The 27,519-nt window shown below is 64.0% G+C and overlaps 4 protein-coding genes across 4 annotated transcripts; 1 reads left to right on the top strand and 3 right to left on the bottom strand.

Annotated features, from left to right (window-relative positions):
- Window positions 1-1,874: 1,874 nt before the first annotated feature.
- On the top strand, window positions 1,875-5,408 carry EDF1 (endothelial differentiation related factor 1). Its single transcript, XM_080355993.1, has 5 exons — window positions 1,875-2,034; window positions 2,207-2,258; window positions 3,411-3,571; window positions 4,163-4,256; window positions 4,831-5,408. Exons 1-5 carry the CDS (start codon window positions 1,957-1,959, stop codon window positions 4,890-4,892), a joined length of 447 nt encoding a protein of 148 aa, XP_080212119.1. The 5' UTR covers window positions 1,875-1,956; the 3' UTR covers window positions 4,893-5,408.
- A 1,173-nt stretch (window positions 5,409-6,581) lies between these two features.
- On the bottom strand, window positions 6,582-17,391 carry MAMDC4 (MAM domain containing 4; the record flags this gene model as incomplete). Its single annotated transcript, XM_080355732.1, has 29 exons — window positions 6,582-6,629; window positions 7,205-7,380; window positions 7,497-7,611; window positions 7,704-7,831; window positions 7,988-8,122; window positions 8,409-8,555; window positions 8,838-8,928; window positions 9,548-9,669; window positions 9,794-9,931; window positions 10,268-10,484; window positions 10,554-10,684; window positions 10,795-10,929; window positions 11,149-11,265; window positions 11,580-11,685; window positions 11,783-11,913; window positions 12,150-12,281; window positions 12,494-12,601; window positions 12,768-12,917; window positions 13,346-13,430; window positions 14,036-14,194; window positions 14,488-14,582; window positions 14,775-14,921; window positions 15,126-15,251; window positions 15,498-15,582; window positions 15,726-15,871; window positions 16,131-16,256; window positions 16,457-16,630; window positions 16,801-16,914; window positions 17,355-17,391. The coding sequence occupies 29 exons, from the start codon at window positions 17,389-17,391 to the stop codon at window positions 6,582-6,584; spliced, it is 3,621 nt and encodes a 1,206-aa protein (XP_080211858.1).
- Window positions 17,392-21,178: 3,787 nt separating this feature from the next.
- PHPT1 (phosphohistidine phosphatase 1) lies at window positions 21,179-22,494 on the bottom strand. Its single transcript, XM_080356035.1, has 3 exons — window positions 22,328-22,494; window positions 21,998-22,122; window positions 21,179-21,563 (listed from the first exon to the last, which is right to left on the bottom strand). Exons 1-3 carry the CDS (start codon window positions 22,470-22,472, stop codon window positions 21,471-21,473), a joined length of 363 nt encoding a protein of 120 aa, XP_080212161.1. The 5' UTR covers window positions 22,473-22,494; the 3' UTR covers window positions 21,179-21,470.
- Window positions 22,495-23,814: 1,320 nt separating this feature from the next.
- On the bottom strand, window positions 23,815-27,057 carry AJM1 (apical junction component 1 homolog; the record flags this gene model as incomplete). The annotated part of the gene is made up of 1 exon (XM_080356067.1): window positions 23,815-27,057. One exon carries the CDS (start codon window positions 27,055-27,057, stop codon window positions 23,815-23,817), a length of 3,243 nt encoding a protein of 1,080 aa, XP_080212193.1.
- Between the last annotated feature and the right edge of the window lie 462 nt (window positions 27,058-27,519).

The following is a 27,519-nucleotide window of genomic DNA, read 5'->3' on the forward strand; positions in this document are numbered from 1 at the left end:
CCCATCAGAGCCGGTTCGGTGCTGCCCCTGACGGCGCAGCCAAAGGGTCTGTCCCAGTAGCCCCAGCTGCGGGGATAGCGCAGGAGCGGAGCAGCACAACAAGGAAGCAAACGGGGGAAGCTCAGCGGGGCCCAGGGCAGCACCATGGGCTGAGCCAAGCCCAGGGAGGCCCTGAGACCTTGGCACGGGACCAATGGCTGCGCCGATGCCCTTCGAGGTGAGATGCTCCCGCAGAGCTGGGACCAGCACCTGAGGGCGCTCGGGATGACTTGAGTCCCTGCGCACGTGTTGGCACTGGGATGAGCACAACGCAGCTCCCCTGGGACTGGCACCACCGCACATCCATGCTGGCGCCACTTCACTCGCTCCACCGTAAGGTTCTTTTTCCCAGCGCAGCTGTGCTCGTCTGGGAAAGCAACTGTGGAAACCTTTACATCACCAAAGTTCTTGGCTGGCTGACGTGATTCAGGGAAGGAAAACCCCTTCTGCGTTTCCGAGCGAGCTGTGACCCCGGCAGCAGCGCTGGGAGCAGGACGTGCTGTTCCCAGAGAGGCAGGAACTGCCAACAACGTCTCACCTGCAGCTCCAGCCGCGGGACGGAACCACCCGGGGCTGCAACACCCCGGCTGCCACCGCAGCGCCAGCAGAGCGACTCTGTGACACCGAGTAACGCACAGCATTAACCTTCCACCCCTGCACACCAAGACCACTCTTCCGAGGCTCCCGGGCAGCTGGAGTCCAGCAGGTCGTGGTGACAAAGCCACAGACCGACTGTGCAGAGGGAAACCCCCCCCGCTCTCCCGGTGCCCCGTTTCTGCGCAAAGCCCGATTCCCCGTAACCTGGAACCGAGCTGCCCCCTGCGCTTTGCTGTGAGGACCTGCAAAAACAGCGCCAAGGGTTTTGAGCTCCCGTCCCCCCTCCCACGCCCCTGAGTTCAGAAACCAGAGAGCGAGGGTCGGGTTCGCCTGCCTTTACTGCGGAGCTTTTCGAGTGACTCAGCCGCAGAGCCGAGCGGGTTTATCCCGTCCCGGAGCGGCGCGCAGGGGCCGCTGCTGCGCTCAGAGGCCGCGCCTCCCTCTCCCACGGCCCTGCGCGGGATCCTGCGAACCGGACACAAACGGGTGGGTTTTTCCGCCGAGCAGCCGAAGCGCCGCGCCCGCCGCGGGGGCAGCGTGCCCGGTCACCGGCACCGAGCGGCCGCCCCGCGGGGAGCAGGGGCTGCCCGGGGAGCGGGACTCCTGCTCCGCCTTGCGAGAGGCCCGAACGGAACCCCCGCAACCTTCCAGCAACCACCCGCGTTACCCACCGCGGGCAGCAGAAACCCCCCGCCCCGCCGCAAGGCCGCGCTGCGGGACGGGCAGGCGGGAGGGCCCCAGGCCGCTCTCCCGCCCGGGCGGGTCCTCAGCCCCAGGGCCGTGCGGGAACCGGAACCGAGGACGCCGGGAGCACCGGCCCGCGCTGACGTCACCACCGCAGCACCGCTCACCGCCGCCACGGCACGTGCCTGGCTCCGCCCAGCTGAGCGCGGCCATTAGTCAGCGATTACGACAGCACCGAGAGATAAGCCAATCCCTTCTTGGCCGGGGGTGATTGGCACCGACAGCAGCCTCTCAGCGCGCGCAGAAGCGTGCCCGCCCGCCTCCAGCCTGCCGTGTACACTAGCCAATCGGAGAGCGAGCCAGCTTGATTGCTCTGTTTCTGCGCCTATTCCGAACAAGTGCGTCACGCCTGGAGCGCTATTATGCAGAAGCCTACTGAGCAACCCGAGGCCCCGCCCTGTAAGAGCCCTCCCCGCTAATGAGAGGCCATTTTTCCTGAAGGGCGTGAGTGCTGCCCTATCGGCGGGCGCGGCGGCGGGCCCCGCCTCCCGGGGACCGGGCGTTGGGCCACGCCCCCCTGAGCGGCGGGCGCGGCCCCGGGCAGAGGCGCGCGGCGGGCGGGGCCGGTGCGGGGCCATGGCGGAGAGCGACTGGGACACGGTCACGGTGCTGCGCAAGAAGGGCCCGAGCGCGGCCCAGGCCAAGTCCAAGCAGGTCAGCGGGCGATCCGCGGCGGCGAGCGGCGCGGAGGCTCGGGCCTGGCGTGGCCGAGGCCCGGGCGAGCTCTGCGGCCGAGGCCCGGGTGGGCCCGTGGCCAGGGCCTGGTGCTGCTGACGGGGCGGCTCCGGGGAGCGCAGCGCTCACCTTGGCCCCTTTCCTCCCCCAGGCGATCTTGGCGGCCCAGCGGCGCGGAGAGGACGTGGAGACCTCCAAGAAGTGTGGGTATCCCCGGCCGGGCTGCGGCGGGGCGGGGGGGCGAGGCCCGGGCAGCTCGGCCCGGCGGCACCGTTCCCCAGGGGCGCTCCCAGCCCGGCCACAGGCCGCCCCCGGGCCGCTCCTGCGGGCGGCCGCCTGGTGCTGGGGGCAGGAGGCAGCACCCCGGCCAAGGCGAAGGTCGCTCTGAGCGGGGCCGCGTGAAGCCGAGAACCGGCAGGTGCGCCGGGCCGGGGGAGCGGCCGGGGCCGGGGAGCACTCCCCTGTAACCGGCTCTGAGCGCCTGGTTGCCCGGAGCTGAACTTCAGCTGGTGCCAGAGCAAACAGAAAGAAAAACGTCAACAAGAACACGCGTATTCTTGAGGCCGCAGAGCTCTTAGAAGAGCCTTCACCATCACAAAACTTTAAATCCTGATTTTTGCAGCTTATTTCTCTTGTTGGTAACATATGCTATGGGGTTTCTATGACTGCTTCCTGTGACGTTGCTCTTTGCTTCCTGTCTGATGTAAGTTCTCAGGTTCTCTCACCATAGGAAGGAGATTATGACGGTTGGAAATAAATAAATAGATGATCTTTGAACAACCTTAGTCAGCTTTATCAAGAGACTGGATGTCAGAGGCCAACGTGAGAGGAAGAATTCAAACTAGGGCTTAAATACTGCAGCTAAAATGAGACAAAACAAATAGCATGTTTTTGAACCACAGGCTTTCCGCAAAGCTAAGTACGGTTAGAGTTTACTTAGAAAATGCATCAGAAAATTGATTAAACGCCATTTATTCATGCTGCCTTATACCTGAGCAAACAAGATAGAGGTTCAGATATTAACCCCCCCACGCTGTAGCACAAATGTGTGTCTGGAGGGAAGTTTAAATGTGAAATCCCCAAGCAATAGCAACATCTTGCCTATCCGGAGTGAAGTTGAGAAGTGAGGGAAGGGGAGAGCTCTGCATGGCTGTGTTTACACATCAGCATTAAGAGCGTTAACGTGTTCTCTGATGTGCTTGCGATCAGCACTGGTGTTGGCATGTTGAAATCTTGAACGCTCCCTGGGATCCTGGGCAGCTGAGTGCTTAGAAAAAGCACTTTGATACATTTTGGCACAGCTCTGAGCCTTGTTTTGTTTGTCTTTGTTTTTTTGTTCTTGCTTTGAATGATAGGGGCGGCAGGCCAGAACAAACAACACTTTATTACAAAGAACACGGCCAAGCTCGACCGAGAAACAGAGGAGCTGCACCATGACAGGGTTCCGCTGGAGGTGGGCAAAGTGATCCAGCAGGGCCGGCAGAGCAAGGGCATGACGCAGAAGGACTTGGCCACGGTGAGTACGGCACGCTGGCTGCTGCCCTCCCGTCCTGAGCAGGCTCAGGCGCCTCCAGCGAAGGTGGAAACCTTTGCTGGCCCCTCGTGGGCAGCTGCAGTGGGACGGTGTCATGAGCAGGGAGTTTGGTGAACTCTGATCTCCGGGCAGCATTAGCTATGTAGGAAGTGTTTTAGGGGTTTATCTGTACAGCTCTTGAACACCTGCTTGGAGACAGCGTTGCTGCAGCTGCTGAGCTGGTAGGAGGCTGTTTTGGTTTTGTTTTTCCTTCTCCTCCCGTCCGCTCAGCACTGACATGAGGGTCTTTGTACCGCTGGGCCTCCGCAGTGTTCAGAAACTCGCTGCTGTCTTAAGCAACAGCGATCCAGAGCATTACTGCTCCTCCTGGGGGCCGAGGAAAGCAGAAGCCTGTCCAGGGTGGTGTCACCTTCACTGCGACACTCACATAGCCAAGGGAGGCGATAGTGGTGGAGTAAGCCTGGAAGTAGCACTTTGTCTTCTGATTCTGTCATAATTAGGTGCTGTTAATTATCTGTGTGAGTACTTTGCAGTGTATGGAGCCGGTGTTTGAGATGCCTTCTCTCTTTTTAGAAAATCAATGAAAAACCACAAGTTATTGCTGACTACGAATCAGGAAGAGCAATCCCCAATAACCAGGTTATGGGCAAGATCGAAAGAGCCATTGGTAAGTTCAGAAAGGAGACTTCAAAAATACCATCAATGCTTTCAGGAGGGACGTTTTGGTTTAAGTTACATTTTCCACATCAGGAGGAGTTGCTGGCTGTAGCTTATCGTGGGTGCGGTGTCGTTAAGCCATCTTCTGATAAAACTTGGATCTGCTGACTGAAACCAGAACTTGGAGCTCTTGTTCTCCTTTGGTTTTCATCTTCTTGCTCTGGGCCGTGCGCTGGGCCCAGCCCTGCACGCTGCCCTCAAAATCTGTGAGATACTGGGACCCACGAACACCTGGTTGTACTTGGGAAGGTGTCTTGCAGCCGCTGGTGTTGATGTTGCTCTCCCAGGCCCGTTCGGATGCCCTTTTCTAGGACGACAGTGCACAAGCAAGAATTGGATCTTTTCTGAAATTAGTCTGATGCTCCTAGAAACTAAAGCAGGATTCTCCCCAGCTCCAGTTCCCCTGCCCTCTTTTTCGGATGTTCTCTTCCTTATAGCAAAAAACTTGTGGAAATAAAGTTATTGGGTGAGTGACTGAGTGCGGATGGCAGCTGATGGTGGTTGTCTCCTTTGTCTTAATCCAGGCCTTAAACTGCGTGGGAAGGACATTGGAAAACCGCTGGAAACCGGCCCCAAAGGGAAATGACAACAAAGCCTCGAAATCAGTTTGTTCAGACTGATGTCCCCTGGCCGGTTCTCCTTGACCACCAGAGTCTCTCTTCGTATTGCCAAGCTGAACAAGAGGGTTTCAGACTTGCTTTGGGGGGGAAATCTGCCGAATCTGTACCTGCTGTAAAAAGGCAACCTTAAAGAAGCAATTTTCCTGATTTTTGTTTTTCCTTCCTCCTTCCCAGAGATTGAAGAACTAAATCTCCCAAAATACCGCGTCTGATTTGCCAGAAAACATGTGTGTCTTGGTGGTTAGAATCTAAGCAGCTAATTTTAAGACACTTGGGCTGGTCTGAAATGTGGTCATTTAATTGGAGCAATTCTGGGGATGGGTGGGAAATATTATATATAAATAATTAGGGAGAGTTGGGGGTTGGTCAGCGTCTGCATTTGAAATGGTGACTCAGTCACTGCATCATGATGACATTTTTGTTCGTTCCTTCCAGCCTGTTTTAAAGAGATCTATAATAAAGTTTGATACCCTTCAGTTGCACGGGGTAGTTGCTACATGTTCACCATGGTAGTAAATGTTTGTGGTTGGGCAGGACTGGCGCTGCCGCAGCGGGACTGCCCGGAGCTCGGGGCGAGGGCCCCGCTCTGCTCCGTGCTGGCGCTCAGGGCTGCAGCTCTGGCTTGCAGCCCCGAAATGAAATCAATACTGTGGGTTTATGTTCTGCAGAGGCAAGTGGATTCTCTGGGGAGCTCTACAGAGCACGAGGGATGTGGAGACGCTGGGGTGTTTGGATGAAGCCGCAGCCCTGCGGGAGCGCGGTGGTGCTGGGGGTGGTTCCTGCTGGGCGCTGCCAGGACGCGCTGCTGGGCCATGGGGTGGTGCTCGACTGTGGTGTAGCTGAAGGGGGACAGAGCTGAGGGGAGAGTTCTCTGCGGCAGGGGAGGACGGGCAGGCCGGGGGGCAGGAGGGATGAGCCCCTGGGGATGGGCAGGGCACAGGCTGGACTGGCCGCCTTGGCCCGCGGCTGCTGAGCGTTGCCTGGTTTTCAATGCAGTTTTGAAGGCTGTGGGCTGAGAGGGTCCTGGGCTGAGGCTGGCGCTGGGTGCAGTGTGGGTGCCTGAGCTCGGCTTGCACTTCAGGAACATTGTCATTTTCCCAATGACATCTAAATGCAAATTATGCCCTTGCAATGCGTGGGGACAGTCCTGCGGCTCATTGGTGCCTCTGCAGTGGGGTTCGGGCTGCTCCCTGCTGTGTAGTGCCCCCCCTGCCCTCCCAGCCACCCCCAAACCCCACCTGGGTGTCCTCCCCAGGGGACACTGTTCCCTGGGAGCTCTTGTGCTTCATCCTGCACATGGGAAGGCGCTCATGCTCCATGTAGCACCCACTGATCTGCAGCCCAGGACCCAGGACTGTGCCCTTCGCCTCCTAGAGCCAGTGGGGTGCCCGCTGCAAAAAACTCCTGCTCCTGTGAAAGCACGGGCACACGGTGTTTCGGTGCAGAAAGTTCATGTTACAAAAGACAACGTTGCTTTTCCCGAGCGCTTGGAGGCAGCAGGACCAGCGGCACGTCCCTCGGGCGAGCACCCGCGGCTGCTCCCCGATGCCGAGAGCCGGAGCGGCTGCTGGAGTGTGAGGGCTGCTGGTGTGACCATCTCTGCCCTGTGCGCCTCGCGCGGGTCGGCACGCAGCGCCTGCTGCTGCCTTAGGATTTCAGTTCTCATCCCCGTCTTTTGTCATTGGAGATATAATGACCTTGTCCTGTAAAGAAAGGGTGACCGGGAATTGGTTACAGCAAACAGGGGCTGTGTCTAATTTGAAACACGAGGAATCCTTCCAAGCTGCAGAGGGAAGAACCCGTGTGCCGGCGCTTCGTGACCCCGGCAGAGGAACCAACCCTCCACACACCCGGGGAGCTCTACGGCCCCTTGTGGGTCAGTCCTGGGGCTGGTGGCTCTGCTGGGGACAACGTGGCACCAAACCTGCCAAAGGAAACCGCAGCTGGAGCTGCCTCTCAGGGTTTTGAGTTGCTGGCTGAGGAGGATGAGCAATGTTTGCGTGACCCGCTCCCCGCAGGCCTCTGGGGAGGAGGATCGCAGCCTCAGCTCTTTCTGGAGCAGCTGCCTGATGGCACCAGCAGCGTTTCTAGGTCAGTCCTGCAGCTCCAGGTCACTCGTTCACTGGCAACCAGATAAGAGGCCGAGCCCTTTGCACCTCCCTGACTTGTTGCCAAAGTGTGAGCTCAGGGGGAGGCTGCTGGGATTTGCTGAGCTTTTAGGAACACGCTGTTCTGGCGTGGTTGGGCGCAAGCAGGAGCCCTTAGCCCCTGTCCTTACATCTCGAAAAGTGATGTTGTCGAAGCCCTGGGGAGCGTTGCTCTCTGCTGGCTGCCCACTCGCCAGCACTCGCCGCTTCAGCCAGTACCAGCTGCCGGTGGCCACCAGTGCCAGGATGACGATGGCCAGGAGAAGGCTGAGCACCACCTCTGCCACAAAGCTGCCGGAGGGTTTCTCTGCAGGGAGAGGAGATGCTGCCAGGCCCAGGAGAACCGGCTCCAGCCGCAGCACCAACACCTTGAGCAGCACCAAATTGACCTTTCTGAGGTCACAGCCAGAACTGGCCACACACCTTCTACCAGCATGTCCAGTCTGGAATGGCAGCTCCCTCCGGTGCTGTAAATTATGTCATCCAGTGCCACTGTCCCCTCCATTGGCCACCTCCGTGTGGTGATTTCAAAGACGATCTGTGGGGGAAGATGGGGTGTGGGGGGTGATGCACATGGAGGGCACCCCACACTCCTGAAGGGCGCCCTGCACCCCAAGCCGCCCCACTCACCTGGAACTCGCTGGGGCTCTGCACGGGCACCACACCACTCTGCCAGCCCCGGCTCCGGTGCCCTGCCATGCTCCACACCGTTCGCTGCCCTGCCGCGCTCTGCAGCATCACCCGCAGCTCCCCGCAAGCTGCCAGGTGGAGGGGGACAGGTGCCCGGCATCAACAGCCACCCATAGTCCCCCAGGAGCCAGGGGAGGGGGGTGGCAGCTCCTGACCAAGCCCCATTCCCATTCTGGGCTCATGATGCCCTTCCCCGGACAGCACCTCCTCCCTGCTGCTATTACCGAGGTGCTCTGGGATGTCCATGTGGTACCAGAACCGCAGGCAGGCGTCGGCAGCAGCAGGCAGGTGCTGGCTCTCCAGCCGGGCAGTGGTGCCCCCAGTGCCCAGCACACCAGTGTCGAAGTGCACGTAGTGACCTGGATGGGTAGGGACAGAGCACAGGGTGTCCCCCTGTCCTGCAGCCCGGCCCATGTGTCTTGCTCCCCCACAAACTGCCCAGAGCAATGCCCTGAGGGTTGCAACCCTGGCTCCGCTCCTCACTGCCTTTGGGACTGAGTTGTCCCTCTAGGGCAAGGAGGGAATGGGGACACTGTGGAGCTAGGCCCCCCGGGACGCACTGAGCAGGGACACATTCATGGGGGATCCTCCTCCTTGTCCTCCCAGCCATGCCAGGGTGCTGTGGGAGGGGTGGGTGTCTCCTACCAGCGCTTGTGCCCAGGGTGTGATCCTGCTCGGGGCCGGGGTACTTGGCAAGGGGGATCCCACTCTTCCAGCCCCAGGCGAAGCTGTGCAGGCGGGGGTCCGCAGGGCTGCTCCAGCCGCACATGTCCTGCTCGAAGTCACAGGACGCTGGGAGGAAAGGGGGGCCTGTGATACACCCAGAGCTGCAGGCACCCACTGCCCTGCTCCACCCGGTGGGAGACAGGGCATCCAGGGGGGAACCCTCAGCCCCCTCCCCACTGCACCTAGATTTTGGCCAGGCCAAGCTCAGGGCAGGAGCTCGGTGCCCAGCGGCCATGGCAGAGCCGTGATGGATGGGATAGGCTGTCCTCACCCCCATGGCCAGGTGCCTCCATGGGTGCCCTGTCCCTCCCAGCCAGTCCGCAGCACCCCTGTGGTGTCAGCTCTCACCCGGCTCGGGGCAGACTCCATCCGACACGTGCAGATCGTCCAGCGCCATGTACCCATGGTCACTCCCAGCTCCTACTGCCTCAAATATCACCTGCCAGACGGTATTCAGGGTGGCACGCTGAGGCTGGTGGCTGCCACCCTCCCCTCGGCACCCCCAGCCTCATCCCTCCCTGGTGGTTTTGGCTGCTTTTCCTTTTATTCGGTTTTGGGCCCCTCATCATAAGAAGGACATTGAAATGCTAGAGAGAGTGGAGAGAAGGGACCGGAGCTGGTGAGGGGCTGGAGCACAATGTGATGGAGCGGCTGAGGGACCTGGGGGTTCAGCTGGAGAACAGGAGCTGAAGGGAGACCTTCTGATCTCTGAACTGCCTGAAAGGAGCTTGGAGCCAGGGGGGTCGGGCTCTGCTCCCCAGGAACAAGCGCCAGGAGCAGACGAAACGGCCTCAAGTTGCGCCAGGGGAGGTTGAGGTTGGATCTGGGGAACAATTTCTTCCCCAAAGGGCTGTGGGGCATTGGAACAGGCTGCCCAGGGCAGTGCTGGAGTCACCATCCCTGGAGGGGTTTGAAAGGCGTTTCGATGAGGTTCTCAGGGACACGGGTTAGTGCTGGAGTTGGGTTATGGTTGGACTTGATGATCCTGAGGGATCTTCCAACTGAAATTATTCTATGATTCTATGATGTGAGGTCCCTGGCGCCCTGTCCTGTCTCACCTGCCAATCCCCATCCGGCTGGACAGTGACGTGGCCGCGGTGCCAGGCGTCCCCCTCCATGGCTCTCACACTCATCACCTTCCTCCGCACCCCGCTCTGCTCCACAAAGACGTCGAGGGAGCCTGCCCAGGGCACCCGCCATGGAGAGGGGTCCTGGGCCAATGCAGTGGGGGACTCCCACCTGCCCAGAGGTGCCCTGGGGCCTCACAGGGGGTGGTGGCACTCACCTGGGGTCTCGGCACTCACCTGGGGTCCCGGCGCTCAGCTGGTACCAGAAGGCCAGGCACTGAGCGGGCGCGGAGGGCTGGTACGGCTGGGACGTGAGTGCGGCCGTGTGCCCGGCCGGCAGGGAGGCCCTGCCCGTGCTCACCACCATGTAATGGCCTGGAGGGAGAGAAGCCCCCGCGCTGTGACCCCCACCCAGCCCTGCTGGGGGCAGCCAGACACCGCTGGGGCTGGGTAGCCCCCCAAGATTGGGAAAACCTGGGTTTTGGGAGCCCCAGCAGTGGGGAACCCCATACAGGGGTGCCCTGTGCACATGGTGGGCAGGGCAGGCAGGGAGAGCAGGCAGACCCCTCGGCGCAGGCAGGGCAGTTTGCAGGCAGGGCAGGCAAGGAGAGCAGGCAGACCGCTCGGCACAGGCAGGGCAGTTTGCAGGCAGGGCAGGGAGGACAGGCAGACCGCTCGGGGCAGGCAGGGCTCTCCCAGAGCTGCCCGTACCTGTGGCGGTGCCCGTGGTGTGGTCGACGGGGGGGCCAGCGGTGGTGCCGGTGCCGTTGCTCTGCCGCAGCCAGGAGTGCTGCCCGCTGGCTGCCAGCCCGCAGGCGTCTGCCTCGAAGGAGCAGGAGAGATCGGCCCCACAGGGCCCCGCTGTCAACGCCACATCATCCAGCGCCATGTCACCCAGGAACCCGTCACGCAGGGCCTCGAAGGCCACCTGCCACCGAGACAGAGGCGTCAAACAGCCTCACTGGCACCTGGTGGCACAGGGGGACCTGGCCCTCACCCGGTACTGCCGCTGGCCCGTGGCGGGCAGTGTCGCCCGTCCCCGGTGCCAGATGCTGCCCTGGGTGCCACGCTGGGTCCACAGCACTGTCTCCTCCTCTCCCTCCAGCCGCAGCTTGAGATTCAGGGTCCCTGAGCAAAGGGGAGCATTGGGCAACATCCTGAGCCACTCGGGGACCCACTGGCCCAGGGGAGCAGAGCCAGGCTGGGGCGCTCCCAGAGGGTGCCATGGGGCTGTGTACCAATCTGCGGGCCGGCCAGGCGGTACCAGAAGGAGAGGCAGTGTGGGGTGGCCATGGGCTCCTGCCAGTAGGTGACGAGCTGTGCCCGCTGCCCGTGGTTCCACAGCGCAGAGGGATCCGCGGCCAAGAAGTAGCCTGAGTGTTGGGGACAGCCAGAGTGGAGGGGACATGGATACCGGTGCCCCCAGCTGTACCTGGGCCTGGATGCAGGTGCCTCTGGGCTGCCCCAGCCGAGCTCACCCCACAGGCATGGGGCTGCCTGGAGTGCGCAGGGAACGTCCGGGCCCTGGGGACAGGAGGCTGCGGGGTCCCCGGGGCTGCCTGAGGCCCGCGGGTGGGGAGCCAGCTCCTTACCCGAGCCAGTGGTGTGGTCGGAGCCCTGCCCCTGCCCTGTGCTGCGCACCCACTGGAAGTCACTGGATGGATCCTGGTACCAGCCGCACATGCCTTTCTCGAAGTTGCAGGACAGCTCTGATGGGAGAGTGGCAGCCGCAGCCAGGGAGAGGGGATAAGGCACCCCAAAAGCAAGCAGATTCTCAAAATGGCCCTTTCTCTCTGCTCCCTCACCCCACTCCCCAATATCACACCATGCAGCTTCCCCAGGCCAGGATGTGTGCTTGGCCCCAGCCCCGGGGCTTCTGCACCATGGTCCTGTCCCTGGGCTGAAGACAGGGTGACAGTCACCAGGCAGCCCCTGTGGGAGCAGCATCCACCTCTGCGGGCAGCGGGCTGGGGTCCCGTTCTGCCTGTGCCTGCCCTCCTTGCCCACAGGTCCCTGGCCATACCTGCAGCCCCTGGGGGCACCACATTGGGGTGGCACTGTACGAACGTCACATTGTCAATGCCGGCAGTCGCCGAGTCCTGCAAATCCAGCAGCCCCAGCAGCTCGACCTGGGGACAGCGCGGTGGCACTGAGCTCTGGGGTGCCTGGCAGCGCCAGCACTGACCAACCAGCCAACCAGGCTGGTCCCTGTGCCCCTGGGTGCACCTGGAAGGGCCGGGTCCTCTCCCCCAGTGGGACATGGACGTGTCCCCTGGCCATGCCATCGTGCCCTTGTGTGTACCAGGCCAGGTGTCTGGTGCCAGTGCTGTGATCTGTGACGCTGACAGCCAGGAAGCCTGGGCAGGAGAGGCGGTGCGGAGGCTGTGGGGACCAGCAGTCCCCAGTCGCAGGATGAGAGCCCCCTGGGGCCCGGCCCCCACCCAACCCACAGCCACAGGGGACAGGGATGGGGACAGTTATGGGTACAGGGACACCTCAGCTCCAGGATGGTGTGATGGGACAGAGCAGGGCCAGGAGGTGCTGAGAAGCTGGGAAGGCACGGGGGCTCTGCCCGGGGCTGGGCAGGGGGTACCTTGGGGGCCGCTGTGGATGTGGTAGCTCATCTCCATGGCGCAGGCAGGGCCCGAGGGGCCCAGGAGAGGCGTGCGTGCCTTTGCAGGAGCCACCATCTGTCCTTCTCCTGCCTGGATGATCAGGAAATCCCCTGGGCACAGAAACAGCCTGAGAGGTCAAGGTAGGGGCCTTGCACCCCTGGCAGCACCCCAGCCCAGCACCCTGCCTGGGCATCACCCCCACCCTTCCCTCGGTGCCACCCACCCACCCTGGCTGGGCAGGAGCAGGGGGTCACTGCACACTGGGAGCCCCCATGGGGCTGGGGACCAAAGAGCATCTTCTCGGTGCAGGGAATGGCCTCACCGGTGAGGGCGGTGTTGGCGGGCTCGGTGGCCCTCTGCACAGCCCAGCGCAGCTGCCCCACGCTGACGTCGTGCCAGCCCTCGGCCCCCAACTCGGAGGTGGTTGCTCCTGCAAAAGCCCAGGCTCAGCGCCGCTGGGCCAGCACACCGCCCGGGGACTGCACGGGCACCCACCTCCCCCGGCCGTGCCAGCCAAGGGGTGCGTGAGTCACCCTGTCCCGGTCCCCTCTGCTGCCTGGCTCCTGGGGAGCCGGCTGCCTGCCCGCGGCTCTCACCGCAGCGCTTCTCATCCGAGCCGTCAGCGCACGTCTCGGCGAAGTCACAGGCCAGCTCTGCGTCGATGCAGCCCCCGCTGTCACAGGGCACCTCCCCAGCTGCACAGGGGCCAGCACCCGCCCGGCTCGGCAGTGTGGTTGAAGCCTCCTCTGATGGCGAAACACCCCGGGGTGGAGAGCGGTGGTGAGAGGGCCCAGCAGTGTCACTCCTCATAGCCACAGCCCCTCCTGATGTCCCCTGTCCCTTACCATCTCCCTAGCTGTCATGTCCCCCAGCCCTGCCCACTGCCACCAGATGAAGGGGACCAAGGGGGGCGGTGGGAGCTGCCCTGTGTGACGTGGCTCAGGGCAGAAGGTTTTGGGGTGGAGGGGTGGGGGGGTGTCACAGCTACGGGACGAGGACACGAGGCAACCCGGGCAAGTGCTTGCCATGCTGTGCCCCTGGTGGTCATCATGATGAGCAGTGGGACAGGCAGACCCTGCAGTGGGTCCTTTAGAGACGTGCCATGGGCACAGGACACCTGGGGAGCTCTGCCTGTGCAGGAGCAGGGATGGGGAATGGTCGCCCCCCAGCTCACCCTGATCCCACACACAGCCCGGAGACAGGATCAGGTCATCGATGGCCACGGTCCCTGTGCCACTGGCCATCCCCTCGATCAGCACCTGCAGGGAAGCACCACGCCGGCTATGTCAACATGGGGGGACACAGGGGAGCCGCAGGACCAGGGAAGCCCAGCTGCCATGATCGGCCAACACGGTCCCCAAGGCAGGGGCTTGGGGGGACAGGGGCGACACCGCGGCTGGCAGGGGTGCGTGTGGGGGCTGACAGGTTCATGGGGGCTTCAGGTGATGGTGCTGCCCCTGCACACATCCACGCAGCTGCCCAGGGTGCTGTGTGCCCTCAGGAGGCCACCAGGTGCCATTGGGGTGTCCTCCAGGGCCAGCTGGGAGGGGATCGGGTTGTGTGGGTGGCCATGGGAGACAGCAGACAGGACAGTGGGAAGGCATGGGGTGACATGGGACGGATGACGGCATCTCTCCCCTGCCCTTTCCAGTGGGGTGGTCCCTGGGCCGGGGGGCTGGTACAGGGATTGGAGGTGTGGGCACAGGGACGTGAAGGTGACACATGCCAGCACCAGGAGGCCCAGCTCTGGCATCTGGTTCCCAGTTCAACCCCTACCCCTGGTCTCATGGGTGCATACTGGGGGTAGCCCTGTGCCCTCCGTGGGGTGGCCCAGCACCCCTCGCCCCAGCACAGTGCCAGCCACCTTGAAGCTCTCTGTCACGTTGAAGTCCACTCTCTCCCGGACCCAGAAGTTGCCCAGGTCTCCTGTCCTCTCCCTCACCAGGTGCTTGGTGGAGTTGGTCACGTAGGAGATGCTGAGGCTGCTGGTGGCTGAGCCATGGAGGTGGCAGTACAGCACGAGCTGGGGGTGGGGGGAGGGGGATGAGCGAGACCTGAAGCCTCAGGGCAGAGACACGCACCACCTTGAACCCCACAGCTTGGCTGCCACCCCTCGGGATGCTCACAGTGGTGGGGCTGGAGGAGCTCAGAGGTCCCAGCTGGCACTGAAGATGCCACCAAACCTCTCCCCAAAACATGCTGCCCATGTCTAGCAAAGGGCCAAACACAACCCCAGTCCCATGCAGGGATCCCCACAGCCCCCCATTACCGCCATGCCCACAGGGGCTGTGACATGGGGTCCTGGCCGTGACTCACAGAGCAGGATTTGTTGGCCTTCAAAGCGGAGCTGCTGAGGCGGGCGGTGCTGCCAGCCCCTGTGGCCGAGGCGCTGCCCACGTGGAGGAAAAAACCTACAGGAGATGCCGGCAAGGGGCTGAGTGGGGCCGGGTTGGGTGTGCGGACGCAAGTTGCTGTTTTCTCAGCACAGCGATAAGCCGAGCCCAGGGCTGTGTTGCCCCAGCAGCTGGAGGGGCAACCAGCCGGGAGCCCGTGGTGCCCTGGGACCAGTTCTGGGGCCCCCTGGCTGGTGCTTGGCCACGTACCTGCCCTGCTGTTACTGCTGTGGTCCCGGGTGGGGATGCCGTAGCTGGTCCCCAGGTTCAGGCTCGTGTTCCTCTCCCACATCGGCTGCGCGACCTCCACCTGCCAGCTGCAGAGCCCTTCCTCAAAGGAGCAGTGCCTGAAGGACTCTGCAGGGAGGCAGGGACAGCAGAGTGACCCAGGGAGGCTCCTGTGGAGGCTGACCCCTCCACAAAGCCCTCAGGTTGATTTTGCCCCTCTGGCTGCAGAGCTATGGGGTAGAGTGGGGGTGGCCCCTACCAGGGCAGACCCTCAGCCCATTCATGCAGTTGGGGGCCACTGGGCAGGACCGCCCTGGGGCCAGGGATGCTCACTGCACCGCTCTGCGTCCTCGTCCGAGCCGTCCCCGCAGTCGTCGGTGCCGTCGCAGAAGCGGTGCTGTGCCAGGCAGGAGCCCCGGCGGCAGCGTCTCTCCTCCGCACAGACCTGCTGCCCGGGCTCTGGGGCGGTGGGACACACCATCAGCACCCGGCCAGCCTGTGGGGACCCCAGCATGTGCTGGGCTCCCCCCACAGCCTTCCCTGGGTTGCTCAAGGGAAAAGGCTTTTGCTACCCGCCCTGTGCCCTGGCCAGGCAGGCGCACCCAAGACACAGTGGGCAGCAGCGGCGTTCCCCCGGCTTCAATGCCCAGACCAGTTTCCCTGGGAATCCTGGCTCACTTCTCATCCCAGCGATGAGGAACTCACCCTGTAAGCCACAGTTCCTGAAGACGATGTCGTCGAGTGCCAGCTCTGCCCCGCAGGCCGGGGGTTGTGTCAGGGAGAAGATGAGCTGCCGGCAAGATGCCACAGATGGCACGAGCTCAGCATCTGCCTGAGCCACCCGGGCATCCTGGGCTTCTGCTGCATCGCATGGCTCCTCTGGCCCCAGATCACGGTGGGGGGTGTCCAGGTACTAACACGGTCCTGTCTCACCTGGAACTGCCCCGCAATCCGGCCTGGGTAGGCAACCAGCTGGTGCCAGCCCTCGACTCCGCGCTCGGGGCTCTGCCACAGCCCCACCACCTCGTCCCCGTGTGCCATGGCCAGGCGCAGCACCGGCTGCTCCAGCTGGGTGAGCCCTGTGGGGAGCCCCAAAACGTGGCCCTCAGCACTGAGCACCCCCCACAGGGACAAGCTGAGCTCTGGGGATTGGACCTGAGACCCCTGGGTCCCACCAGCTCTGCCTGTGGAGCCTGGAAGAGGTGAGCGGGATGGCAAGGACCTGTCTGGCAGTGCCGGTGGCGCCTTCCCTGCTGTGGGGGCAGACGGCCAAGCCCCTCCCCACTGACCCCATCGTTGCTTCCCTGTGCCCCAAAGCCCGGCCATGGGAGCCCTCACCGCTTCCCGAGAGGTGGTACCAGGCCCTGATCGTGCAGGTGGCAGCTGCATCCCGCATCACCGGTGACCTGAGCCAGGCCATGGCTTTGGTCTTTGCCGGGGGCGACTCCGTCACCATGAACCACCCTGGGGAGAGCAGAGAGCGGGGCAGGGGCTGCAGCCCTGTGGGATGGCACCAGAGCTGCGGCCGGCACTGCGCCTGCCCTGCCGTGGGACTGCTTCAGCCCCCGCACGCCAACGCGATGGCTGTGCCAGCACCCACAGCCCAGAGGTACAGTGCTATGGATGCCCAGAGCCCACTCACCAGCCAAGCAGCTCCCACTTACCCAGGTCGGTGCCCATGGTGTGGTCTGAGTGGGGCCCCGTGCCCCAGGTGGCCAGGCTGGCCCGACCCCGCACCCATCTGAACACCGAGGTGCTCACGTCCTGCCAGCCGCAGTCGCCCTCCTCAAAATCACAGGTGAAAGGGGTACCCAGCACCGCCGAGTCCCGCAGGTACCCTGAGGATGGGCAGATGGGGTGTCAGGGCAGGGCTGGATCTACCCCAGGGACCAGCACCCACCTTGGGGACCTGCAGCCCCACCAGGGACCTGCACCCCTATGCCTGCAGCCCCATCACCGCTCTGCCCCAGGTGCAGGGCTGGGGCGCGGGGCAGGGCCGGGCACTCACCGCACTGGTTCTCGTCTGAGCAGTCACTGCAGTCACAGACGAAGTTGCAGAGCTGCTCAGCCACGCTGCTGCAGCTGTTGACAACCAAGGACTCAGCGGGGAGGACGGTGCTGGCTATGGGAGAGACAATGAGGCTGAAAACTCTGCAAGGATCTAGGCATGGTGCCCAGGGCAGGTGACACTTGTCTGGTCTTCCCAGTTTGGGACCCTGCTAGGGGGAGTGCTGAGCTCTCAGTGGCATTGTCCCTTGGACAGGATCTCCCGCACTGCCCTGGCACCCCCCACCTCCCAAAGCCATTGGTGATACCCAGCCCGAGTGCTGGCAGCTCCAGCACTCGCTGATTCCAGGTGATCCCGTCTGACCTTCACCAGTGGAGCCCAGAGGAGGGTTTTGCTGGGCTGGATCTGCCCCGATCCCCCCAGCAGTGCAGCCCCTGAGGTGGGGAAGCCAGTGATTCCCATGGGACCCCACACTGGGGAGGGACAAACGGAGCAGCCAGCACCGTGTCCCTTCCCTCCCCGCAGCATGACCCCCACGTAGGCAGAGAGCTCACCCAGCAGCAGGAGGACCAGCACCGTCTGCTCCGCCATCCCAGCCTCCGGCAATAGCAAAACAGAGCTGGGAGAGGCACGGGTCTGGTGGGGGAGGCCACGTCGCCAGCCTGGGGCTGGAATCTGCTCCCCAGGACCTGCCTCGTGTTGGACTTCAGCCCCGCTGTTATCAGCTTCCCAGCCCCGCAGCGGGGTTTATGGCAGAGCTGGGACAGGTCACCCACGGTCCTGCTGCCTGGCACCACCACCAGCATCACAGGCGTCGAGCTGGCAGCTGTGTGTCCCCAGGAGACCTTCAGTTGCTTTTGCCCGCTGAAACTCCTTCTTCAATGCCCTTTTCCAGCCATGGCAAGATGTGGGTGCCACCCTGACTGGGTTGGGGCCAGCTCACATGGGCCAGTGGCACACATTGGCTGGGCAAGGGAAAGGCCACTTCTTCTGCCGAACCGGTGATATTGCCAGTCCTTGGGGAGAGGGTGGTACCTTTGCCAGGGGTGCTGTGCCAGCTGCCCAGGCTGCGTCGTGTCTAACCACAGGGAGAAACAGTTTCTGAGCATAAGGAGCAGTGGGAGAGCCTTTGGGTGCACAGCCTGGGCTGGCAGCAGGGTGCACCCTGGCCAGGGAGGGCAGCTGTGTTGGGGGGCAGTGAAAATGGGATGGAAAGAGCAAACCTCAAGGCAGGAAAGGTATAAATAGGTCGTGATGCACCCAGGCAATGGTGAGATGCAGCAGGCAGGGATCCATAGGACTGCAGGCATCTAGCCATAAAACTGTTGGGACTTCAAATTCAGAACAAAATTCTGACTGTCTGGAGACTTGGGACAGGCTGGGAGAGGAGACAGGGACGGGCAGGAGTACATGCAGGACAGCCTGGGCCTGCAGCTGGCTGAGCTGCCTTTGCCAAAAGCTGGGGCTCCAGCCCAGCCGCGGGGACCTGGCGGGGCAGTCCCCAGGGCCGTGCCGATGGCAGGAGCGGGCACTCAGCCTGCCCAGCAGCCTGGCAGCCCTGTGCTCCCGCTGCCACGTGCGGTCTGTGCGGTCGCTGCTTTGGGAGGGTGCCCAGGCCAGCACAGAGCCTGGCTGCTTCCCTGAGCTCACAGCTGCCTCTACCCAGCCCTTCCCCAGCTGGCCCTGGGGACCCGGAGGTGCCACCAGTGGGAGCCAGCACTCACCCCTGCCTGCACCGCCCTGGCTCGCAGGAGCGTCTCAGCACCCAGCTCATGGGGGAAAGACACGTGGCTATAGGTCATTCCTGAGGGGAACAACCACAGCAGAGCCCCAGGAAGGGCCATTCAGCCTGGAAGGAGCGTGGCTCAGCAATCAGAGCCCCATACAGCACCACCAGAGCTCCCTGGTGATGGCAACCTCGGCCCCTGTGCCTCAGTTTCCCACCAGGGCAGGAGGAGCTGCTGCCAGGGCTGGCGCTGCCACGGGGGAGACCTCCTGGCTCTGCTGCCGGCAGCCCCCATGCCCAGAGCTGGGGCCCCGCTGCTCACAGCTGAGCGTGGAGGTTTGTCCCCTCCTTGCTGATGGCCTTGGACAACAGATTGCAGCACGATTGCATCAGGTGCAGTAAAATGCAGGGTTCAGCTCCTTGCCCCTGCAGGAGCCAGGACAGGCAGGGGCCAGCAGCCCTGCGCCCTCCCCGCCTGGGCAGGCTGGGGCTGGCAGCGCCTGTGGGCAGGAGCCCTGCCTGTCCCTGCCTGCTCGGAAACCTGGCAGGCACTGAGCTGACCACAAACCGGCACCGCGGCCTCCGTCAAAGCGGCCACCAGGCTCCCAGGTGCTGTAGGCAGAGCATCTACCGCAGGTCTGATCCCTCCTCTCTGCACTGGGGATGCTCAGCCCCCAGTATGAGAGCAATGTGGGCATACTGGAGCAAGACCCAGCCAGGGACTGTGACTGTGATGAAGGGACCGAACTTCCCAGGAGGAGCGGCCAAGAGAGCTGGAGCTGCTCAGTCTGGAGAAGGCACAGGGGGATGGCACGCATGTGGATAAAGCTCTGACAGGAGGGGTGGTGGGACAGAGCCAGCGAGTGCCCCATGAAGGGACAAGAGGTGACAAGAACAAAGTAAGAACATTAAATGCCACTTTATCTAATGGAAAAACCTTGTTTTCTCTAAGGGTCATTGAAATCAGAGCAGGTTGCCCAGGCTGCTGTGGGGTCGCCATCTGTGGAGATGCCAAAAACCCACCTGGCCACAGCCCTGAGCAGCTTGCTGGAGCTGGCACTGCCGAGCAGGGGTGGGCAGGACAGGACATCTCCAGAGCTGCCCCAAGCTCTGCGGGTCAGTGACTTGGGAAGCTGTGCTCCCCCATGCGACTAGGGCAAGGCAGTCAGCCCCCACCCACCCACTTTGTCACCTAATGGCCACCAGTGTCCAATGCACACGCTGGCTGACGCTCACCCTAGCACAGGGGAGATGGCCAACGGCTCGCAGAGACAAGGTCCAGGCACAGCAGAGCTGTTTTTCTAGCGTGGGCCCAGAGCAACCTTGTGCATGTCCTGGGCACAGCGCTCAGCTTTTTTCCCCCTCCACCAGCTTGCAGGGCTGGAGACAGCTCTGAGCACCATCCTCTGCAGGAGACACAGCTCCAGCCCTGCACGCCCAGCTTGGCCCACGCAGCTCATCCCCATCTGTCATCACCTGCCTTTGGAGTCTGGGGCAGAACACAGCACGGGCTGAACTTCATCAGGTTCTGTCAACCCTGCACAGCCTGGGATACAGAGGAACCAGCTCCTGTCTGGGTAACCCGCATCCCTGAGCGCAAGGGGCCAGGCAGGGAGGCAGCATCAGGAGCTGTGAGCGCACAGGCAGGAGCTGTGAGCACACAGGATCGCAGCCTGACAGCCCTGTGACCAGGGGAGGGGATGTTTCTCCAGCCTCAACCTTGCACGGGACGGCAATAGATGGATGCACCCGGCCAGCCTCACCCACACGTCTCCCTCGAGCTCTCCTGCAGCCTTTTCCAGTCTCCCCCCGCTGCTCGTTGCTGGAAGTGCAAGCAGAGTCTCCCTGGGAAATACTGAAGGGCAGGAGCGGGTCCTGACATGCAGACGGCCGAGGTCAAGGCCGATGCTCTGCCTCAAGGTGACACCACCTGCTGTAAGGGTCGGTCTGAAGAACAGTATTTGCCTTAACATCTCCATCAGGGACTTGGGGAAGAGATGCCCTGATAGGAAGGAGAACAGACGCCCTGATAGCCTGACTGGACATTGTTGAGATCTCCCCACCAGAAGATCACAGATCACGACGGAGGCCCAACAGGACGCCGCTTCAGGACCTGAAACCATAGGGACCCCTTGGGACTCACTGGTGGTAGCTAATCCTCTTTATCCCTTTTTCTTTCCTTTTTCTCCACTTTCTCTATCGCGTGCCGCTTTACAGGCAAAATAATAAAGTAACACTGTTTGATTGAATTATAACCCCTTGGCATTTTGGTTGCCTTGATTTTGCGCTTCAAGATCAAGGTAAACAAACCATCACGAGTCCATCACCAAATGGGCTGTGACACCTGCCAGGGTGGGAACGGGTCCGTTCTGCCAAGCCACACCCCAGGCAGCTCGGCCCCAGCAGAGGATGAACACGGTCCTGCCCACGAGACCACCCTGCTCGTCCCTCTGCCAGCCCTGGGGACCTGTCACTTTCTTCTCATCTTCCTCAGCCCTTCCCAAGGCAAATCCTGATGCACCCTCTGCCGTCCCCACCCCAGACCCTGCCAGCTCGGGGCTCAGCCAGGGAGTCATTCCTGCTGTGAGGGGTACAACCCAGACATGGGGGAAGGAACCTGCTGAGCCAAGAATGCCCGACCACACAAGCAGCTGCACTCCCCAATGTGTTTAATTTTCACATACACACGTGGGACAAACCCGCTCGCCACCGGGGAGGCTGGGGCAGAGCACCCACCGGCTTCACCAAGGGCTCGTTGTGCTGTGCCAGGGAGGTGGGAAGCATGTGGGAAGTCCGGTGATGGTGGAGAACGGGTGAGTTCAACACAAAGGAAAACCAGGAAAGCCCAGTGAGCTGCCCAGCACAGGAAGCCTGCGGCTCCCACCCCGACTCCAGATCCAACCGCACCAGCTCCACGCTGGTGCCGCTGCCCCGCCAGAGCCAGTCAGTAACCTTCATCCGCCCAGGTGACCTCGTAGTCCGGATACTTGGCTTTCAGCTTCTCCGTAGTCACAGAGTGGTCCGCTCGGCCAAAGCCCTGGCAGAGGAGAGAGGGTCCTGAAGTAGAGACAGTGCACAGGGGAGCTCGGCGAACCCCTGGGGTGCCTCACCGCAACCAGATGCTCTGGCAACAGCCTCTGGCAGACGCTGCTGAGCCCATGCCTATGAAACTCCAATCGGTTCCAGTCCCTCTGTGGCCACGGCTCAGCGTGCACAGCTCAGCGTGGGGACAGTGCCCCCCTGGAGCTGCTAAAACCAGCACCGGCATCACTGACACACACCCTGGGGCACTCAGGGGGATGCGGGCGGCACACGAACAGCAGCGCGGCTGCCCCTCGGCTCGGCCTCCCCGCTCCAGAGGGGATGCGGTGCGGGTTCGGCCACGAGCAGCGGGACCAGCACGGGCACTCGTGCCGCCGTCGGGAGCAGCTGCACGCAGGGGTGGGTCCCCCCGCCCCAGCCCCCGCTTACCACCGAGTACCCGTAGACGTGGATCTTCCTCTCCTGGGGGCGGTGGGAGAGGCGGCCGCCCCCCAGGCACTCGCAGTCCAGGCCCTGCTGCGCCAGCTCCTGCGCCGTCTGCGCGTAGATGTCGGCTGCGGGGGGAGGGAGCGTGGGGCGGGGGCGCGCGTGGGGCGGGAGAGGGAGCGAGGGGACCCGCCGCCTGACCCACCGCCCGCGGTGCGGTCCCGGGGCCGGGCTGCTGCCCGCGGGGCGACCGCTCCCCCCCGGGTGGGCGGGATGGGGCCCCACGCGCGGCCCCACCGGGGACCCCGCCCCCCCGGGGCCCGCGCCCCTCACCGTGGTACTCGGCCCAGCCGTGGCCGCGCACGACGTCCTTCCCGGGCCCGCCGGCCGCGCGCACGCGCAGCAGCACGTACTTGAAGACGCCGTCGCCATCGATCTCCACGTCCGGGACCCGCGACAGCGCCTCGGCCGCCGCCATCGCGCCCGCCGCGCGCCGCGCCGCGCCCCGCCCCTTCCGCCCGGCCCCGGCCCGCCCCGAGGCCCCGCCCCCAGCGGGTGGAGCCCGCACCGGTGTTCCCGGGCAGTGAAGGGATGGGCGACACCGGGACCGCCGGGGACACCGGGACTTTCTCTCTCGGCCTCGCAGCGGGACGCGGAGCCGCGCAGCCGCGCTCATGGTGGAAGCAACGGCGGGGAGAGGAGCCTGGCCGGGAGCTGGGGGCGGGCACGGCGGGCAGTGGCCGGGCAGGGCCGGGCGGCAGCCTGGGCTGGGCGGTCCCGGTCCCGGTGCCGGTGCCGGTGCTGCCCTTGGCCCCAGCGCTGCCCGCGTCCCCGAGCCCCTCTGGCCCGGCCGCCGGCGCTCCCGGCACGCAGACCCGGCGTGCGGCGGGTGGGTGTCCCCGCTGCCCCCGCCACGGCGAGACCCCCGCCGGCTCCTGGCCGCCGAGCCAGCCCCACGGCATCCCGAGCCCGTGGAAGTGCGGCCGGGCTCCCCGGTGGCCACCACTGTCCCCTGGGCCAGGCCTGGCTCACCACCCAGCACCGGGCACGGCCCCACACTGGTGTCAGCACCAGGAGGCGCCCCACAAACCCGCCCCATGTGCAGGGACCGTGCCCTGTACCCAGAGACCTCATGGGGCCCTGGGGGTCGCTCAGCGGTGCCTCACAGACACCCTTATAGGTGTGTCCCCCTTGTAGGACCCCCTTATAGAGACCCTGCAGTACCTAAGGATCAGAACAGTGACGTGCTCAGGACACAGAGACGCTGTAGGAACACAGACCTTGTGCATCCCAGCTCCCACCTGCCAGCCGTACAGGGACCCTGCCGCAGAGCCCATAGGGCCGCCACCAGTGCCCATGGACTTGTACAGCCTCGGCAGCATGCGGTGCTCCGCAGGGCGCTGGGGACGTGACCGGGGAGGGCTGGGCAGGGCCCCAGGTGCGGGCAGGGTGCGTGGGCAGGTGTGGGGCCACGGGGTGTGCAGGGAACCGGGCTGTCCAGTGGGCAGAGGCTGGGGTGTCCCTGGGGTGCCCCCACCCTCACCAAGCACTGCTCACCCCAGGAGGGCTCTGCAGGGTCTTGCCTGGACACTGGCTGGGACCTGCACCCCACAGCAAACCTTGGCCCATGCTCCCGTCACCCCATGGCCGCCCCCAGCCTGGCTGCCCACTGCTGTGGCTGCATGGTCCCCCCGCCAACACCGGCAGCCCACAGCCCGTCACAGCCCCCTCCCCTGGTCCCCATCCCACCGCACCAACAGAGCAACATGTATCTACAAAGGGGAGGGACTCGGGGGTGCCGGGGGGTCCCCATCCTGTGTTCACATGATGTCGTCCAGGAGGTTGGGGCTGGCCACCCAGTCGAGGGTGCGGGGCTCGGAGGCTGCCATGATCATGCACATGAACTGTTTGCCCGTCCTCTTGTCAATGGGGTAGATGGTGGTGGGGGTGAAGCGCTTGTTGCTCTCCACGAAGTCGCAGAGCTGCTCGTAGACGGCGGGGAACTCGTGCCGCAGGAAGACGCCGCGGATGCGCAGCTCCCGCTGGATGTTGATGAAGCAGACCTCCCGTGCCTTGCGGCCCTCCTCCCCCTCCTTGTCGATGTCCGCCGTGCCAGGCGGAGGCGTCAGGATCAGCGTCTCCATGTCCCGCTCCTTCTTCAAGATCTTCTTCTCGGGGCTGGAGGAGGCTAAGGCCACCTTGGCGTATTTCCTGACTGTCGGCACCTGCGTCTTTGGCGATGGCCTCTCTGGCACTTTTTGGGTGACGGCCACAGTTACATTCAGGAGGAAACATTCGTCAGGGTCGTACTGGTTGCCCGTCTCCCGCAGCTCCCGGGCGTACTCCCCCAGGTTGTCTGAGTAGCTCTCCAGCTCCCGCAAGGACAGGTAAGTGGGGGACATCAGCAGGCTCTCCAGCCCGAACTGGAGGAAGTTCTCGGCCGAGCCAGCATTGGGGAAGCCCAAGAAGAGGACGCCACGGCCGCGGGAGAGGTAGCCCACCTTGGCGATGCGCGAGAAGGCCTTGTGCACCTCGGCGTTCTCCCGGCAGAACTGCAGGACATGGCGGCAGACGCTGCCCACCCGCCCGTAGACGCAGCTCTCCTTGTGCGTGTCCCAGTCCTCGCGGCGGCAGTGCCGGGAGCAGTAGTATGTGTAGCAGCTGTGGCATGACTTGAAGTAGAGGCAGGCGTTAAACATGGTCTCTGTCCGCCGGCACTTGGCGTTGGAGCACATCATCATGTCGTCCTCCTCTGCGCTCAGGTCAGGCGAGCAGTTCTCTGGTGACTTCTCAAAGGGGCCGACGGACACTGGGGCAGGCGGGGGGCGCGGGGCACTGGAGCGGGAGCTGGGACCCGGCTGCTCCTTCATGGGTCGGGGTCCCTCGGGCACGCTGGGGGGGACCCTCCTGCTTTCACCCCGTCGGGGGGGCCCTGGGGTGTTGCTGCTCAGGAGCTGCTTGAGCTGCTCGGCGAGGCTGTCCCTGTCCCCGGCGCGGTGGCCCGGTGCCGGCTTGTAGTCGATGACGAGGTCAGTGATGAGCTCATCCAGCTGCTCCAGGCTGCGCTGGCGTCCAGAGCTGCTCTCCCTGGGGACAGGCTGCGGGGCACAGGGCACAGCGTAGGGACCGGGCTCCCGTCCTCCGTCCAGCACGTCCCAGCTGGCCGAGCGCCTCTCGCTCCTGCCCAGCCCGTCGGCGCGGATGTCGTTGTCAGTGATGGTGATCTCGGGTGTGACGTACCAGGAGCGGCCTGGGAGGCCACGGCCACCATCAGCATGCATCCTCTCGAGGATGGAGCTCTCGGAGAGGGACAGGGCGGCATAGCGCTTGGGTGAGCTCGACAGGTTGATCACCACGGGCTGCCGGCGCTCCTCGGGGGATAAGGCACGGTGCTGCTCCTGGGCGAGCAGGTTCTCATAGCTGCGCCCGCGCTGCAGGGCCTCGTCCCTGCGCACCGCCGGCGCCAGGATGTTGTCCCAGGATTTGGAATAGTGCTGGCTCTCCCGGCCCAGCCGCGGGGGGGTTACGGCGTAGCCGCCATGCCAGGAGGAGAGCATGGCCTCGCGCCCGGCTGGCTGCGGGGTGAAGCGCGACACCTGCAAGGTCTGGTAGGGCAGCGCAGCCCGCTCGGGGCAGTACCAGTCGCCGAAGTGCAAGGGCTGGGCGCTGCGGGGCGGGGGGCACGTTCGCGACAGCACCTCCCGCTCCCGGTACTTCCCGTAGTCCTCGGCGTAGAAGACCCGGGCAGAGGAGCCGAGGGCCGGGTACGTCCGGGTGTCCTCAGCGTAGAGGGTTTTGACAGGGGTGCCGCGAGGGGCGTAAAACCGGGGCTCGTCCCCATAGAAGGCACGAGTGGGCGCCTCCTGCACCGGGTAGCCCCGCGCCTCCTCCACGTACAACGTCCGGGGTGGCATCGTGTGGACGGGGGCTTTGGCTGGGTCCTCGGTGTAAAAGTGCTGGGGGACGCTGTGGCGGGTGGGGTAGGGATAGCTGGCGTAGCCGGAGCTGCGGAGGGGCATGGCAGGGCTGGGGCACCGCGCCGACTCCTCCGCGTAGAAGAACTTGGTGGGGACGCCGGGGGCCGAGAAGGTCATGCAGCCCCTCTCAGGGTACTCCCTGAACTCCCGCGAGGCCGGCACCGGCACTGTCTGGTACGCCAGCGCCCGGGGGTCTGCCTCGTAGTACTCGCCCGGGTAGGGCAGGAGCGGGGGGTCCCCGCTGTAGGAGTCGCTGGGGGTGGGTGTGCGGGACGCAGACGCCTGCCTGCTCCCCGGCACTGCCAGGCTGCGGGCAGCCCCGGGCGTGCGGGGCCAGCGCGGCGGTTCCTGCCGGCTCTGGGCAGCCCGCAGGCTGCGCGCCGCATGCACCAGCACCGCCTCATCCGGCTTGATGTCCATCCGGCACTTGACATGGGGGCTGGCGCCCACCTTGGCGCCCAGCCCCTCCTCGAAGCAGTTGCTGCCCAGGCAGACCGGGGAGATGCGGCTGACGCTGCTGCGCTGCGGCTGCAGCTTGATGGGATGCACCTCGTTCGCCAGCGCCCGCAGCGGGACCTGGCTCTCGCGGCGCGGGGAGGGCTCAGGGCGTGGAGGCTCCCGCGCCACTCGCAGCACCTCCCGCCCACGCCGCGCTGGTGGCGGCGATGCCGAGACGGCGATGGGCACCGGCGTGAAGGTGGACTTCACCCGCGGCGCGCTCTTGGAGCGGGCGCGTCTCTTCGGCTCGCTCCTCGGCTGGGGGGCTCTGCTGGCGTAAGGGTCCGGCTTCGGCGGGGCCCGCCTGCCCGGCGGCCCCGGCATGAGCTCTGGGCTGCCGGGGTGCGGGCCCGGGCGCTCCATGGCCGGGGGGGTGCCCAGCGGCTCGTCCAGCGACTCGAGGAAGTCGAAGCTCCTGCAATGGCGCTTGTTGAAGGGCTGCGGCTCACGGGGCAGGGACGAGGACATGGAGGCGTCACATTGTGCCAGGGGCTGGCAGACAATGGAATCCCCGGGGGCTGCAGTGGCCACCTTTATGTCTTGGTACACCGTAGACACCAGGATGTCAGGTGGGTCTGTTCGTGTCATCTTAAAAGCGACTCTTCTCCTGCCAGCTTCCCTTCAGACAGCCTCAGAGGAAGGCAGCCGGCCCTGCAAGAGAACAGATGAGGCACCTAAAAGAGCTGCAACAGCACTGAGTAAATCCCCACAGCTCCTGGCTCAGGGGGTGTTTTGGCCACCTCTTCAGAAATGAGGGCTTGGGGCATCCCAGCCTCTTCTGCTTCTGTTAATAATCAGATCCTGAGTGGGGGAAGAAGCTGGAAGAAGGCTCTAAATTGGGGTGCCAATAAGGGAGCGGTTGGCAGGGCACCCATGGGTGCAGCAGGAACCACAGGGCAGCTGGGCGTGGTGCCAGCTCACCATGGGCAGAGAAGGCCACTGACCACCCTGCTTCTATTCGGGAGGTGCATGACATGGAGACCTCTTGCAGCATCATGGCTGAATGGCCCTGGGGAGACTCAACACCAGAGTTTCCATGTGCCCAGGCTC

The sequence above is a fragment of the Nesoenas mayeri genome, assembly GCF_963082525.1.
Source record: "Nesoenas mayeri genome assembly, chromosome: 18".
NCBI classification, from domain to species: Eukaryota; Metazoa; Chordata; class Aves; order Columbiformes; family Columbidae; genus Nesoenas; species Nesoenas mayeri.